At 37.4% G+C, this 16,207-nt stretch overlaps 1 protein-coding gene across 1 annotated transcript in view; it reads right to left on the bottom strand.

Annotated features, from left to right (window-relative positions):
* C2CD6 (C2 calcium dependent domain containing 6) overlaps positions 1-12,488 on the bottom strand; it is a 146,773-nt gene extending 134,285 nt beyond the window's left edge. The window contains 1 exon segment of the mRNA XM_060302051.1: positions 12,252-12,488. Coding sequence (XP_060158034.1) covers positions 12,252-12,488 — 237 coding nt within the window.
* Positions 12,489-16,207: the final 3,719 nt, after the last annotated feature.

Raw genomic sequence — 16,207 nt, 5'->3', positions numbered from 1 at the left:
CAACCTTGGCTACTGGGGGCAGACACCAAAAACAATGGGAACTACAAACCTGCAGCCTGGGAAAAGGAGACCCCAAACACAGTAATTTAAGCAAAATGAGAAGACAGAGAAACACACAGCAGATGAAGGAGCAAGGCAAAACCCCATCAGACCAAACAAAAGAGGAGGAAATAGGCAGTCTACCTGAAAAAGAATTCAGAATAATGATAGCAAAGATGATCCAAAATCTTGGAAACAGAATGGAGAAAATACAAGAAACGTTTAACAAGGACCTAGAAGAATTAAAGAGCAAACAAACAGTGATGAACAACACAATAAATGAAATTAAAAATTCTCTAGAAGAGATCAACAGCAGAATAACTGAGGCAGAAGAACAGATAAGTGACCTGGAAGATAAAATAGTGGAAATAACTACTGCAGACCAGAATAAAGAATGAAAAGAATTGAAGACAGTCTCAGAGACCTCTGGGACAGCATTAAACACACCAACACTCGAATTATAGGGGTCCCAGAAGAAGAAGAGAAAAAGAAAGGAACTGAGAAAATATTTGAAGAGATTATAATTGAAAACTTCCCTAATATGGGAAAGGAAATAGTAATAAAGTCCAGGAAGCACAGAGAGTGCCATACAGGCTAAATCCAAGGAGAAACATGCCAGGACACATATTAATCAAACTGTCAAAAATTAAATACAAAGAAAAAATATTAAAAGTAGCAAGTGGAAAACAACAAATAACACACAAGGGAATCCCCATAAGGTTAACAGCTGATCTTTCAGCAGAAACTCTGCAAGCCAGAAGGGAGTGGCAGGACATATTTAAAGTGATGAAGGAGAAAAACCTACAACCAAGATTACTCTACCCGGCAAGGATCTCACTCAGATTTGATGGAGAAATTAAAACCTTTACAGACAAGCAAAAGCTAAGAGAATTCAGCACCACCAAACCAGCTTTACAACAAATGCCAAAGGAACTTCTCTAGGCAGGAAACGCAAGAGAAGGAAAAGCCCTACAATAACAAACCCAAAACAATTAACAAATGATAACAGGACCATATATATCAATAATTACCTTAAATGTAAGTGGATTAAATGCTGCAACCAAAAGATATACACTGGCTGAATAGATACAAAAACAAGATCCGTATATATGCTGCTGAGAGTGTCTTTTACCCACTTCAGACCTAGGGACACATACACACTGAAAGTGAGATATGGAAAAAGACATTCCATGCAAATGGAAATCAAAAGAAAGCTGGAGTAGCAATTCTCATATCAGACAAAACAGACTTTAAAACAAAGACTATTACAAGAGACAAAGAAGGACACTGCATAATGATGATGGGATCAATCCAAGAAAAAGATATAACACTTGTAAATATTTATGCACCCAACATAGGAGCATCTCAATACATAAGGCAAATACTAACAGCCATAAAAGGGGAAATCAACAGTAACACAATCATAGTAGGGGACTTTAACACCCCACTTTCACCAATGGACAGATCATCCAAAATGAAAATAAGTAAGGAAACACAAACTTTAAAAGATACATTAAACAAGATGTACTTAATTGATATTTATAGGACATTCCATCCAAAAACAACAGAATACACTTTCTTCTCAAGTGCTCATGGAACATTCTCCAGGATAGATCATATCTTGGGTCACAAATCAAGTCTTGGTAAATTTAAGGAAATTGAAATTGTACCAAGTATCTTTTTCGACCACAATGCTATGAGACTAGATATCAATTACAGGAAAAAATCTGTAAAAAATTAAAACACATGACGGCTAAACAATACACTACTTAATAACCAAGAGATCACTGAAGAAATCAATGAGGAAATCAAAAAATACCTAGAGACAAATGACAGTGAAAACACGATGATGCACAACCTATGGGATGCAGCAAAACAGGTTCTAAGAGGGAAGTTTATAGCAATACAATCCTACCTTAAGAAACAGGAAACATCTCAAATAAACAACCTAACCTTACACTTAAAGCAATTAGAGAAAGAAGAACAAAAAAATCCCCAAAGTTAGCAGAAGGAAAGAAATCATAAAGATCAGATCAGAAATAAAAGAAAAAGAAATGAAGGAAAGGATAGCAAAGATCAATAAAGCAAAGATCAAATACCTTCTTTGAGAAGATAAACAAAATTGATAAAACATTAACCAGACTCATCAAGAAAAAAAGGGAGAAGATTCAAAACAATAGAATTAGAAATGGAAAAGGAAAGGTAACAACTCACACTGCAGAAATACAAAGGACCATGAGAGATTACTACAAGCAACTACATGTCAATAAAATGGACAACCTGGAAGAAATGGACAAATTCTTAGAAATGCACAACCTTCCAAGACTGAACCAGGAAGAAGTAGAAAATATGGACAGACCAATCACAAGTATGGAAATTGAAACTGTGATTAAAAATCTTCCAACAAACAAAAATCCAGGACCAGATGGCTTCACAGATGAGTTCTATCAAACATTTAGAGAAGAGCTAACACCCATCCTTCTCAAATTCTTCCAAAATATTGCAGAGGAAGGAACACTCCCAAACTCATTCTATGAGGTCACCATCACCCTGATACCAAAACCAGACAAAGATACTACAAAAAAAGAAAATTACAGACCAATATCACTGATGAACATAGATGCAAAAATCCTCAACAAAATACTAGCAAACAGAATCCAATTACACGTTAAAAGGATCATACACCATGATCAAGTGGGATTTATCCCAGAGATGCAAGGATTCTTCAATATACGCAAATCAATCAATGTGATACACCATATTAACAAATTGAAGAATAAAAACCATATTATCATCTCAATAGATGCAGAAAAAGCTTTTGACAAAATTCAACACCCATTTATGATAAAAACTCTCCAAAAAGTGGGCAAAGAGGGAAACTACCTCAACATAATAGAGGCCATATACGACAAACCCACAGCAAACATCATTCTCAATGGTGAAAACCTGAAAGCATTTCCTCTAAGATCAGGAACAAGACAAGGATGTCCACTCTCACCACTATTATTCAACATAGTTTTGGAAGTCCTAGCCATGGCAATTAGAGAAGAAAAAGAAATAAAAGGAATACAAATTGGAAAAGAAGAAGTAAAACTGTCACTGTTTGCAGATGACATGATACTATACATAGAGAATCCCAAAGATGCCACCAGAAAACTACTAGAGCTAATCAATGAATTTGGTAAAGTAGCAGGAAACAAAATTAATGCACATAAATCTCTTGCATTCCTATACACTAATGATGAAAAATCTGAAAGAGAAATTAAGGAAACACTCCCATTTACCACTGCAACAAAAAGAATAAAATACCTAGGCATAAATCTAAGAAGACAAAAGACCTCTATGCAGAAAACTATATACACTGATGAAAGAAATTAAAGATGATACCAACAGATGGAGAAATATACCATGTTCTTGGATTGGAAGAATCAATATTGTGAAAATGACTATACTACTCAAAGCAATCTACAGATTCAATGCAATCTCTATCAAATTACCAATGGCATTTTTATGGAACTAGAACAAAAAATCTTAAAATTTGTATGGAGACACAAAAGACCCCGAATAGCCAAAGCACTCTTGAGAAAGAAAAACGGAGCTGGAGGAATCTGACTTCCTGACTTCAGACTATACTATAAAGCTACAGTCATCAAGACAATATGGTACCGGCACAAAAACAGAAACATAGATCAATGGAACAAGATAGAATGCCCAGAGATAAACCCACGCACCTATGGTCAACTAATCTATGACAAAGGAGGCAAGGATATACAATGGATAAAAGACAGCCTCTTCAATAAGTGGTGATGGGAAAACTGGACAGCTACATGTAAAAGAATGAAATTAGAACTCTTCCTAACACCATACACAAAAATAAACTCAAAGTGGATTCGAGACCTAAATGTAAGACCGGACACTATAAAACTCTTAGAGGAAAACACAAGAAGAACACTCTTTGACATAAATCACAGCAAGATCTTTTTTGATCCACCTCCTACAGTCATGGAAATAAAAACAAAAATAAACAAATGAGAGCTAATGAAACTTAAAAGCTTTTGCACAGCAAAGGAAACTACAAAGAAGACGGAAAGACAACCCTTAGAATGGGAGAAAATATTTGCAAATGAATCGACAGAGGATTAATCTCCAAAATATATAAACAGCTCATGCAGCTCAATATTAAAAAAACAAAGTACCCAATCCAAAAATGGGCAGAAGACCTAAATAGACATTTCTCCAAAGAAGACATACAGATGGCCAAGAAGCACATGAAAAGCTGCTCAACATCACTAATTATTAGAGAAATGCAAATCAAAACTACAATGAGGTATCACCTCACACCAGTTAGAATGGGCATCATCAGAAAATCTACAAACAACAAATGCTGGAGAGGGTGTGGAGAAAAGGGAACCCTCTTGCACTGTTGGTGGGAATGTAAATTGATACAGCCACTATGGAGAACAGTATGGAGGTTCCTTACAAAACTAAAAATAGAATTACCATATGATCCAGCAATCCCACTACTGGGCATATACCCAGAGAAAACCATAATTCAAAAAGACACATGCACCCCAGTGTTCACTGCAGCAGTATTTACAATAGCCAGGTCATGGAAGCAACCTAAATGCCCATCGACAGACAAATGGATAAAGAAGATGTGGTACACATATACAATGGAATATTACTCGGCCATAAAAAGGAACGAAATTGGGTCATTTGTTGAGACGTGGATGGATCTAGAGACTGTCATACAGTGAAGTAAGTCAGAAAGAGAAAAACAAATATCGTATATTAATGCACGTATGTGGAACCTAGAAAAATGGTACAGATGAACCGGTTTGCAGGGCAGAAGTTGAGACACAGATGTAGAGAACAAACGTACGGACACCAAGGGGGGAAAGCCACGGGGGTGGGGTGGGCATGGTGGTGTGATGAATTGGGCGATTGGGATTGACATGTATACACTGACGTGTATAAAATTGATGACTAATAAGAACCTGTTGTATAAAAAAATAAATAAAATTCAAAACTTAAAAAAAAAAAAAAACGAATACTAAACTAGGGGCTTCCCTGGTGGCACAGTAGTTGAGAGTCCGCCTGACGATGCAGGGGACACCGGTTCGTGCCCCGGTCTGGGAAGATCCCACATGCCGCGGAGCGGCTGGGCCCGTGAGCCATGGCCGCTGAACCTGCGCGTCCGGAGCCTGTGCTCCGCATCAGGAGAGGCCACAACAGTGAGAGGCCCGCATACCGAAAAAAAGAAAAAAATCACCACAAACTTGGTAGCTTAAACAACAAAAATTTACTCTTTCACATTTGTGAGGGCCAGAAGTCTAATATCAGTCCCCCTGGGCCAAAATCAGACGTCAGCAGGGCAATAATTCCTCTAGAGGCTCTAAGGAAAAATCCATTCTTGTCTCTTCCAGCTTTTGGTGACTGGCCAGTGTTCCGTGGCTTGTGGTCACATCACTCCAATCTCTACCTTTGTGATCACACTGGCTTCTCTTCTGAGTGTGTCCAAATCTCCCTCTACTTCTCTCTTATAAGGACATTTGTGATTACACGTAGGGCCCATCAGATAATCCAAGATAATCTGCCCATCACAAAATCCTAAACTTCACTGCATCTCCAAAGTTTATTGCCATATAAGATAACTACTGACAGCTATAAACGGTTTTATGCTAACAAATTAGACAATTTAGATTAAATGGAAAAATTCTTACACATATTACCAAAACTGAATCAAGAAGAAAGACCTATAACAGCTAAAGAAATTTAGTTAGTAATTAAAGCTCTTCCTACCAAGCAAATCAAAACAAAAACAAAAAAACTTAGACCCAGATTGTTTCACTGGTGAATTCTATAGAATACTTAAGAAATAATAACAATCCTTCACAAACTCAGGGAAAAAAAATAAAAAGAAGAGGAAAGAACACTTCCCAAGTTATTCTATGATGTCAGTATTACATTAATACCAAAGCCAGACAGACATCACAAGATGAGAAAACAACAAATCATTAACCCTTACGAATACAGAGGTAAAAATCCACCACAAAATATTAGTAAACTAAACTCAACAACATATTAAAAAGGTCCATATACTATGACAAAGTGGGATTTTTCCATCTGAAAATCAATGTAATAAAATTAATGTAAAAAGCCACATTAATAAATGTGTCCAGTAAAGGACAAAAATCACATGATCATTTCACTAGATGCAGAAAATGTATTTGACAAAATCCAAAATGTATTTTTAATAAAAAACTCTGAACAGACTAGGAATAGATGGGAAATTCTTCAACGTCGTACTCAATGGTGAAAGGCTGAATGTTTTCCCCTTAATATCAGTAAGGCAAGAGTGTTCACTCTCTCTACTTTTAATCAACATTATACTAAAGGTTCTAATCAGTGCAGTCAGATAAGAAAAAGAAATAAAAAGTATCCAGATTTGAAAGAAAGAAGTAAAAATGTCTTTATTTGCAGGTGACAAATTCTGTATATAGAAATTCCTAAGAAATCCACTAAAAAAAAGAATAAGAAGAAAGAAACTACTAGAACTAATAAATGAGTTCAGCAAGGTCTCAGGATACAAGGACAAAATATAAAAATCAATTGCATTTCCATATAATAGCAATGAACAACCTGGAAATGAAATTAAGAAAACAATTACATTAGAAATAGCAGCAAAATAATAAAATACTTAGGAGTAAATTTAAAAGAAGAAATGTGACTAGTACAATGAAAACTACAAAACATTCCTGAGTGAAATTAAAGATCTAAATGAATGGAAAACATTCCATGTTCTTGGCTAGAAAGATTCAATACTGTTAAGAAATCAATTCCCAAACTGATCTACAGAGCCTACAAAATATACAAACCACTAGCTAACTTAATCAGTATATGGGGATAAAATGCAAATAGGAAAGGACAAGACTTTTGAAAAATCATAAAAGACTATTTGCAGATCTGCAAATATATTTTAAAACCTAAATGAAATGTATAATTTCCTAAGGAAATACCATTTAACAAAATTGATCCTGTTAGTGGTAAACAGTTCAAACAGACCACTTTCCATAAAAGAAATAGAAGGAAGCTAGCAATGAGCTATCACCACAAAAAAGTGCCAGGACCAGGTGGTTTCACAGGGAATTCTACCAAATTCAAAAACTAGGTATCCCATGGCACCACTAAAGAAAATTTTCTTATTTTTTTATGAAGCATAGCACTGATACCTAAACCCATAAAGAAAATTATAGATGAATATAACATAAATACTGATACAAAGATACTAAACAAAATAATAAAAACAGAATATCCAGCACCACAAAGAAAATAATATGCAATAACCAAGTGGGATTAATTCTAGGAATGTAAGTTGGTTCAATATTAGGAAATTTATTAATATAAAACACCACATCAACAGATGTAAGGAGAAGAATTATGCAATTATCTCCATACATGTTTAAATGGCCTCTGACAAAATTCAACACCCTTTCCTGTTAAAACACTCAAGAAAATAGGAATTAAGCCAGTCTTGAAGCTACTATTTCATTTGGTGGGGAAACATTGGAGGTATTTACAAAGATCAGGAACGAGGCAAGGTTGCCTACTGTCTCCACTACTATTCAACATGTTACTGGTGGCATGAGTCAAAGCAGTTAGGTAGGAGAAATCAACTAAAGGCAAGAGAATTGGAAAAAAAGAAGTAAAACTATCTCTAATTGAAGATGATCTGATAGTATATCTAAAATCCTAGAGATTAATAACAATACTAACTCAAATGTTTAAAAAAATTAAACAAAGAAGAAGGACATGAACTTAACATACAGAAATCAACAGCCTTAATATACATAAATAATTAGAGGATATAAAGTAGAAAAAGCCCCACTTTAGGAACAATCTTAACAACAAGTGTGCAAAACTCTTACGAGGAAAACTTTAAAACACTTCTGAAAGTCACAAAAGTAGACTTGAATAATGAAAAGACATCTCTTTGTTCTTGGATAGGACAGGTCAACATCATAAAGATGTCAGTTCTACCTAACATCAATTTAATGCAATCTTTATTTTTAAAAGAACAAGCTTCCTTGTTGAGATAAACAAGTTAATAATAAAGTGTTTTTATTAAAAGTGAGAATAGGGCTTCCCTGGTGGCACAGTGGTTGAGAGTCCGACTGCCGATGCAGGGGACACGGGTTTGTGCCCCGGTCTGGGAAGATCCCACATGCCGCTGAGCCTGCGTGTCCGGAGCCTGTGCTCTGCAACGGGAAGGGCCACAACAGTGAGAGGCCCGCGTACCGCAAAAAAAAAAAAAAAAAAAAAAAAAAGGAGAATAGTCAGGAAATCATTGGAAAAGAAATCTACAAGGGCAGGGGGAGGGGTGGGGAACCAGTCTTACCAGACATTAAAACACACTGTAAGTCTTTAAAATAAAATAGTATGGTCTTCAGTACTTTTCCCAAGGTGTATTCATGAAATACTTGAAATGCTTTCTAAAAATGACTGACTTTGGGAAATGCTGTATTCCATATTCCCTTCTTCAATATTCATAGGGCATTTAGCATGTTAAAGATTCTTGCAACAAAGTCAATATCTTTGCTTAAAAAAGTAGTATGGTCTTGGTACATGAACTGATAAACAGCAATGGAATAGAATAGGAAGTCCAGAAAAAACCAAATACATGTGGTAGCTTATGTATAAAACTTATGTATACAGGTGGCATCTCAAAACACTAGGGCAAAGATGGATTTTTTAAAAAATAGATGGTGTTGAGACATCTATTTGGGAAAAGAAAAAAAATTAAATCCAGACCTCATACCACACAGTCCAAATAAATCAGGAATCTAAATGTAAAAATGATACGCAAGTACAAGAAGGCAAAATAGGTAAATTCCTTCATGACCTGGGCATATGTAAATAGTTTTTAACTAAGACACAAAATTCAGATGCAATAAAAGATTATAAACTTGACCTCATAAAATTAAGAATCTTTTGCATAGCAAAAAGTACCATAAAAGTCAAAAGACAACTGTTGAATTGTGAGAAAATATTTGTAACACATATCACAGATGCAGATCTAATATCCCCAATAAAGAACTTTTGAAAAACTGAGGGGGAAAAGAAAAATGATAGGAAAATGACTCAAATGGGCAATTCACCAAAAAAAAAAAAAAAAAGATTTTAAAAGGGACTTTAAACATACAAAAAGATATGTTATGGCCTCATTTCATGCTACTCTCCCTCTCATTCACTATGCTCCATGAACAGTCCAAGCTATAGAAACTTCACACTTGTTTATTCGTATGCTCTCCGCCTCCATCTCCCCACTCCTTAAATGGCTAGCTTCTTCTCATTTTCAGGTTTTCACTTAAAAGCCACCTCCTCAGAGGCCTTCTCTGATCACCTATCCAAAGTCCTATCTGTCCCTCCACAATGATTCTCTATCATAGTGCCCTTTTATTTCCTTAGAACAACAGCCTAATCTGTAACTGTCTCTACAATTCAAATGTTAGCTTCCAAGGGAAGGTGCTTTGCCTGTCTTGATCACCGTTGTATCCTCAGTGTCTAGCACAAAGCTTGATACATATTTCAAAGTAAATAATGAGAGATTGGGAAATAACATAACAGATTTCAGGATTTGGGAGGTGAAACTCAGAGTGAAGGCAAGGTCCAAGACGTAGAATTGCAGTAAGCTGCTGAAAGGAATTAAGGCCATTCAAAGAACTGATGTCAAGGTGAGGGATAGATTATCCACATTTTCACTAAAGTCATCAACTACAATATCCCTTGATCTGAGCACTATCTCTAGCTAATCCTTCCAGTTCTCTCAGTAATTTACATTTGATAACCTTTTAAAAATCTCATTGAGACCTCCTTTCTCTTTCACCCAGTTTATAAACTCTTCTAGCTCCACTTGCCTCCTTCTGCAGCCTACATCCTCAGTGTATAATCCCCACATCAATGCCTAGCCTTTTCCTCTATCTGCAGTAATTCTCAAGCATGAATCTAAGCATCACTTGGGATAGTTTAAAATCTGAGCATATTCCCAGGCCCCCCACTCTTCTGGATTCAGTAGGTCTAAGGTGGAGGTCCAGGAATCTAGGTTATAACAAGCACCCCCAGAAAGTTTGGACACCGGTGATCCAAAGATAAAATAAACACCGCTCTGGATGAAGAGATGCCCTTCTTCCTATCCCCGGAGAACACCTCCACCTGTACTCTAGAGCCCATACTTTTCCATCCCTTCAGAGATCTTACTTTATTGGCCTCGCTCCCCACTACGTCTGTAATCTCACCTTAAATCCTGATAGCCAAAACTATTTTTTCAGCAAAGCACATCTGATCCATGTCATCCCCCTGCTTAAAACCAACCGTTTCCTATCACCTGTAGCAGTGGTTCTCAACTTTGAATATACTTGAAATCAAATGTGTTCTAAGCACTATCTACAAATTACTGTTTTCCAAATATACTGAGAGATGTGAGACATCTCTGAGAGATGTATTTGTTTCCAAGTTTTAAAAAACTTGTACAGAAATTACTAAACATTTTGTACAGAAAATACCAGACATATTTATATAGCTGTTCTTATTACCCTATGATAATCCGCTTTCAAGAAATCATGTGCCATACATACACACACACACACACACACACACACACACGCCAAGAAGTCATAGAAAAGACGACCTTTTGCCAAATATATAAGTTCCATCTGTGGTGTACTGATGCATAGACAGCATTTACTAAATTGAAGAGGGTCATCCATTCCATGTTCAACGATCTACATCATGTATCTTATAGTAGTTGTTATAATAATTTAAATAGCATATAGTTATCATATTACTCTAAGTTTACTGTATAATAAACATCTACGTCACGTAAACTCATTCCTCTGGATCTGTATCTGAAAAGAATTCATTTATGAGATCATTATAACTAAATCCAAGTGCACATTTAATTTCCTAAATTCTTTTTGCTGTTCTACCAAAATGTTAAAATATTCTATGGTCAAATAATTTGGGAAACCAAACTCGGGTAAACAATGTACCTTGCATATATGTGCCCTACTCTTTTTTGAATGTATGTAGATGCTGTTTTATCTATTAGCAAATTCCATCAACAACACTGCCACATGGTAGCTTTTTTATCATTATAGATTTTCCCAGTCAGCAGATACTAAAGAGCCAGCTACTTTTATTGTGGAGAGATTTCTTTTTTTAAACAACAAAAAGGTACCCTCATACTCAAAAAAATTGGAAACCACCATTCTACAGAATAAAAGTCCAAATTCCTTAAGAGGACATACAACAAGCACCTCCTATGGCCTAGATTTCCAAACATACTTCTCTTAACACAAACTCTGCAATTTTTTCTTGTATTATCCTAAAGCTAAACCTTAATATGCTCTCAATTTATCATAACAGTGAGTCAAGATTCTAAGTTTTTAGAATTAAGACGGTACTTTACACATCAAGTAATTCAACTCCTTAAATTTATAGAAAAGTACATCACCTTCTTGTGTACCATTTGTTTCCTGATAAATACTGTACTATTTTTTAATAACTTAAGACCAATAGAGAATGTAAAATTTCCTAATAATGCTCTAACAAACTTTGAAAAAGTGAGTTTCAACTTGATTCCTCTTTTCCATTTCCTCTATGCTCTGGCAGTACCATTAAATGGTAATTAAACTCAAGAGTTTCACACACTTCAAAAACAAATTTACCTCATTAAGAACAGGAAGCCAATAAATCACTTTGCAGATATGATAGAGTTTTGCTCCTACAGGTTTATCTGTAAGAACCTCAGGAATTGAAAACAGAGGTAACTAAGGTTTCTGGAGTTTAGCCCTTCAACCATACAAATGAATTCCCAATGATGATAATGATGATGATGACAGCAGCTAACATTTATTAACTCTTTACTTTGGACTGTATTAAGTCCTTCATATCACTACCTCCTTTAGTTTTTCAGACAACCCTCTAAGGTAGGTAGTAATTACTGTCTTCACTTAACAATTAATAAAACGGGGCTCTGACCAATTAAATAACTGTCAGGGTCCCACAAGTAAACTTTTCCTCAGGTGTTACCGCTCTCCAAAACGAGCGCATGTTTCCCTCCCTCCCATCAGCACGCATTGACCCCTTGGTCCTTCCCAACCCTCTAGGTGGTCTGGTAGGGGACAAACTCCTCCACCAGGCCCCCCACTTACATTCAGCAGCCGGTGCCCAGGACCATCCTTGGCCTCGTCTTTGGGCCTATTCAAGGTCTTGCCCTGCTCCTGGATGTTACGGGTTGCAGAAGAGAACTCCGACCCTCTAGCATGTGTGTTTTCCAAGTTGATACGGGGAATCCTCTGAAGTATCGGGGCTGTGTACAGGGAATGGACCCGCCCGCTGCGGTTACGTGCTGTGCTGGAAACCTTGCGCACGTCTCGGGGCGGCTCCATCCCTCCATCCACAGCTGGGCAGGTCTGCGCACTAACCAACCGACGACCTGCTACTGCGCAGGCGCAGCCCTCTCCCCGCCTTTCCCACGCTTTTCCTGTGCACGCAGCAACCCACCGGCGCTCCGCGTGACCCACACGTTCGCGCCAGGCTTCTGCCCCAGGCTAGCTTTGGGGGCGTGCTAGTTAAGCGAGCCTGCAGGGTCAGCGGCAAGTCCTTGCCCAGGCCGTTTAAGTCTCCCTTTGAAGGAAGTCAGAGCAAGCTTGTGGACAACAAGGCTCCTCAGCACGGGGATTGAACTTGGTTCGTTTCTTGCCTGCCCCTTAACCCATCATAAGCCCTCTTCTCCCTACACCTCCTTACACTATCCCCTGCGCTCCAGATGTTATATTTCCAACAGTCTACGTGGACATCTTTACTCGACTGTCCCATAGACTCATAACACAACACGTTAATATTCATCTTCCCTCTCAGACCTCTAATATGTTCCAAACGTAGTTAATGTAGCAATGTCATATCCACAAAAGCTTAAAACTTCAGACACAGTTTTGAATTCTAACCCTAAATATCTGAACCCTACTCTTTCTCTCTGTGGCACCTCGTCTAGGACATCTCACACACAGATGCCTGGAATGGTTTACTCATGGGTCTCCTGGCCTGCTGTCATCCACTCTTTCCACTGCTCCAGTGTTAATACAGCTTACCTTTTAAAGCATACAAACTTTCAGAGTTTCTTTATTGGCCACAAAATTTTAATTCCATAATATGTAAAACCAGGGACTCCAAAATGCCCTTTACACCTCAGGATCATTACTTATGGCCATTCTATATGGAATCTATTTTTCTTTTATTCAAAGGCCACCTCAGAGTTCAGCCTTAAGTTTTATAACCCCATACACATACCCCCAAAGCAGAATTAATTGCTGTCTCCAAGCTGCTACTTGGCATATCCCTATTAGTGGGCTCACACTATTAGAATTAGTTGTTAATTTCAAAAGATAGAGTTCTTTGGGGGCAGGAATCTGATCCTCACCTTTCACTCTTCAGGGTTCATGGCACAATACCCCAATGCCCTTGATACATGTTTGCTGTCATTCTGAGTCTGTGCTGTGTCGTGTTTAATCACTGTTCAAAGAGACTTGCTGTCCACCAGCACACTCTGACTTCCTTAGGGTTCATGTGATGCAACAACAAAAATCTAACCTAACTTTAATCAAACCTCTAGCCCTAACCTCCAGTCTACAGGAAATTCAGGAGGTAGAGAAACAAACTCAATGATACTTTTACGGGTAAAAAAAATCAAACAAATAAAAATGTAGGTGGGACTATTTTTAAAAACTGGTTTGGATTCTTCATACACACACACACACACACACACACACACACACAAAATATCACGGGGGAATGTAGAATGGTATGGCCTCTCTGAAAAGAGTTTGGTAATTTCTTAAAAAAACTAAGTATGGAACTACCATACAACCCAGCAATTGCACTCCAGGGTGTCTATCCCAGAGAAATGAAAACTCACATTCACTCAAAAAGCTATACACAAATGTTCACAGCAGCTTTGTTCATAATAGTCAAAAAGTGGAATCAGCTCAGATGTCCTTCGACAGGTAAGTGGTTAAACTTCAATACATACCTTGGATCATGGCTTTGCAATAAAAAGGAATGAACTATGGCCATACAACGTGGGTTAATCTCCAGGGAATGCGCTGAGCAGAAAGAAGCTAATCCCAAAAGATTACACACTGTACAATTCAACTTATAACATTACTGAAATTACAAAATTTTAGAAATAGAAGACATTAGTGATTGCCAGGGCTTAGAGTTAGAGGTGCAGGGAGGGGATGTGGGAAGGAGGTTGTGTTTATAAAAGGGCAGCATGAGAGATTCTTATGGTTTTTGGACTTGTTCAGTACCTGGGCTGTGGTGCTATATAAATGAACCCTACACAATTGATATAATTGTATAGAACTTAATATATACAGACACACACAAGTGTGTACAAGTAAAACTAGGGATATGTAAAACTAGGGATATCTGAACAAGATTGGTAGATCATGTCAGTGTCAATATGCTGGTTGTGATATTATACTATGAATTTTGTAAAATGGTATTTGGAGGCACTGGCCAAGTGTACAAAGGATTACTCTGTATTATTTAAGTTTGCATGAATCTACATTTATCTCAGTAAATTTTTCAATTAAAAAATATCATGGGGGGGCTTCCCTGGTGGCGCAGTGGTTAAGAATCTGCCTGCTAATGCAGGGGACACGGGTTCGAGCCCTGGTCTGCCGCGGAGCAACTAGGCCCGTGAGCCACAACTACTGAAGCCTGTGCTCCGCAACAAGAGAGGCCGTGACAGTGAGAGGCCCGCGCATCGCGATGAAGAGTGGCCCCCGCTTGCCACAACTAGAGAAAGCCCTCACACAGAAACGAAGACCCAACACAGCAAAAATAAATAAAATAAATTAATAAACTCCTACCCCCAACATCTAAAAAAAAAATATATATATATATATCATGGGGGAGAAAAGATGAGACCATTTTAAATTTAGATAACAAACTGAAATGCGTAAACCATGACTAGATCTTAAGAGACATCTGGGAAAATTTGAGAATGGACTGAAATTATTGTTTTTCCAACTGTTTGAATGATATTGTGCTATGCAGAAAAATGTTCTTTTTGGAGGATGCATGCTTAAATATTTGGGTGAAGTGACATGATGTTAGCAACTTACTTTCAAAAGATTTACCAAGAGAAAGGATGTATAAAGAAAGAAAGCAAATGAGGCAAAAATTTAACAATAATCTAAGTTGATATAGATTACAGTTGCTATTACATTAGTCTTTCAACAATTTTACATTTGATAGTTTCCAAATAAAAATCCCTCAGAGCTCACTCACGTGTATAGCCTTTTCTTTGTCTCCACTTCCACCAGTAGAAATCCTATCCATCCTATAAAGGACCTGCACATACCCCTTACCTGAAATACTTCCCTAGATTCTTCAACTCCTATGCCTATCTCTGTCTTTTGACTAGATTATGAGTCACTAAAAGACAGGTACCATGTTTTATTCATTTTCTTTCTTTTTTTTTGTCCTCTCACAAACCTAGCAATTTGATCAAGATCAAATCAAGTCATCTATTGCAATCCAAGCTTTGTTTCATAATAAATTACAAATGGTACACGTAGGCCAGAGATCCCAAATGCTGGCTAGTCTACTGGCTATATCACAACCACTTGGCATACCTTTTTCTAAAAGACAGTGTTCCAGGTACCATCTCAGACCCAATGAATCTGAATCTCTGGGAATGGAGCATAGAAGCCTATGTATATTTTGTTCTGCCTGCGGGGAGTGGGGAGAGGCAGGTATTAATTACCGAATATTTTGTACCCAAAAAACAATGACAAAAACCCCACTGGGGATCTTGCTTTTTGACACCTCAGGAACTCTACTAAGTATACCACTCTACCCAACATGTGATGTATGGAGAAAGGTGAGAAAAATTATGATTTTGAGCCAATCATGGAGACATACATTAGCAACGAACTTCCTCCAAGTTTCTCAATCATCATGGCCAAAAGTTTTTTGATAGATACCACTGTGTTTTCCTTGATGAAAAATTTGTACAGCTCCACCAGATTCCACGGATTGGGACATGGACATCTTTGGGGGACAATATTCAGCTCACCAAAATCCCCCACATTGGTTC

Source organism: Globicephala melas, chromosome 7, assembly GCF_963455315.2.
Source record: "Globicephala melas chromosome 7, mGloMel1.2, whole genome shotgun sequence".
In the NCBI taxonomy this organism is placed as follows: Eukaryota; Metazoa; Chordata; class Mammalia; order Artiodactyla; family Delphinidae; genus Globicephala; species Globicephala melas.
Note: the sequence above shows the minus strand (reverse complement) of the source record. Positions and strands in the feature narration are given on the sequence as shown.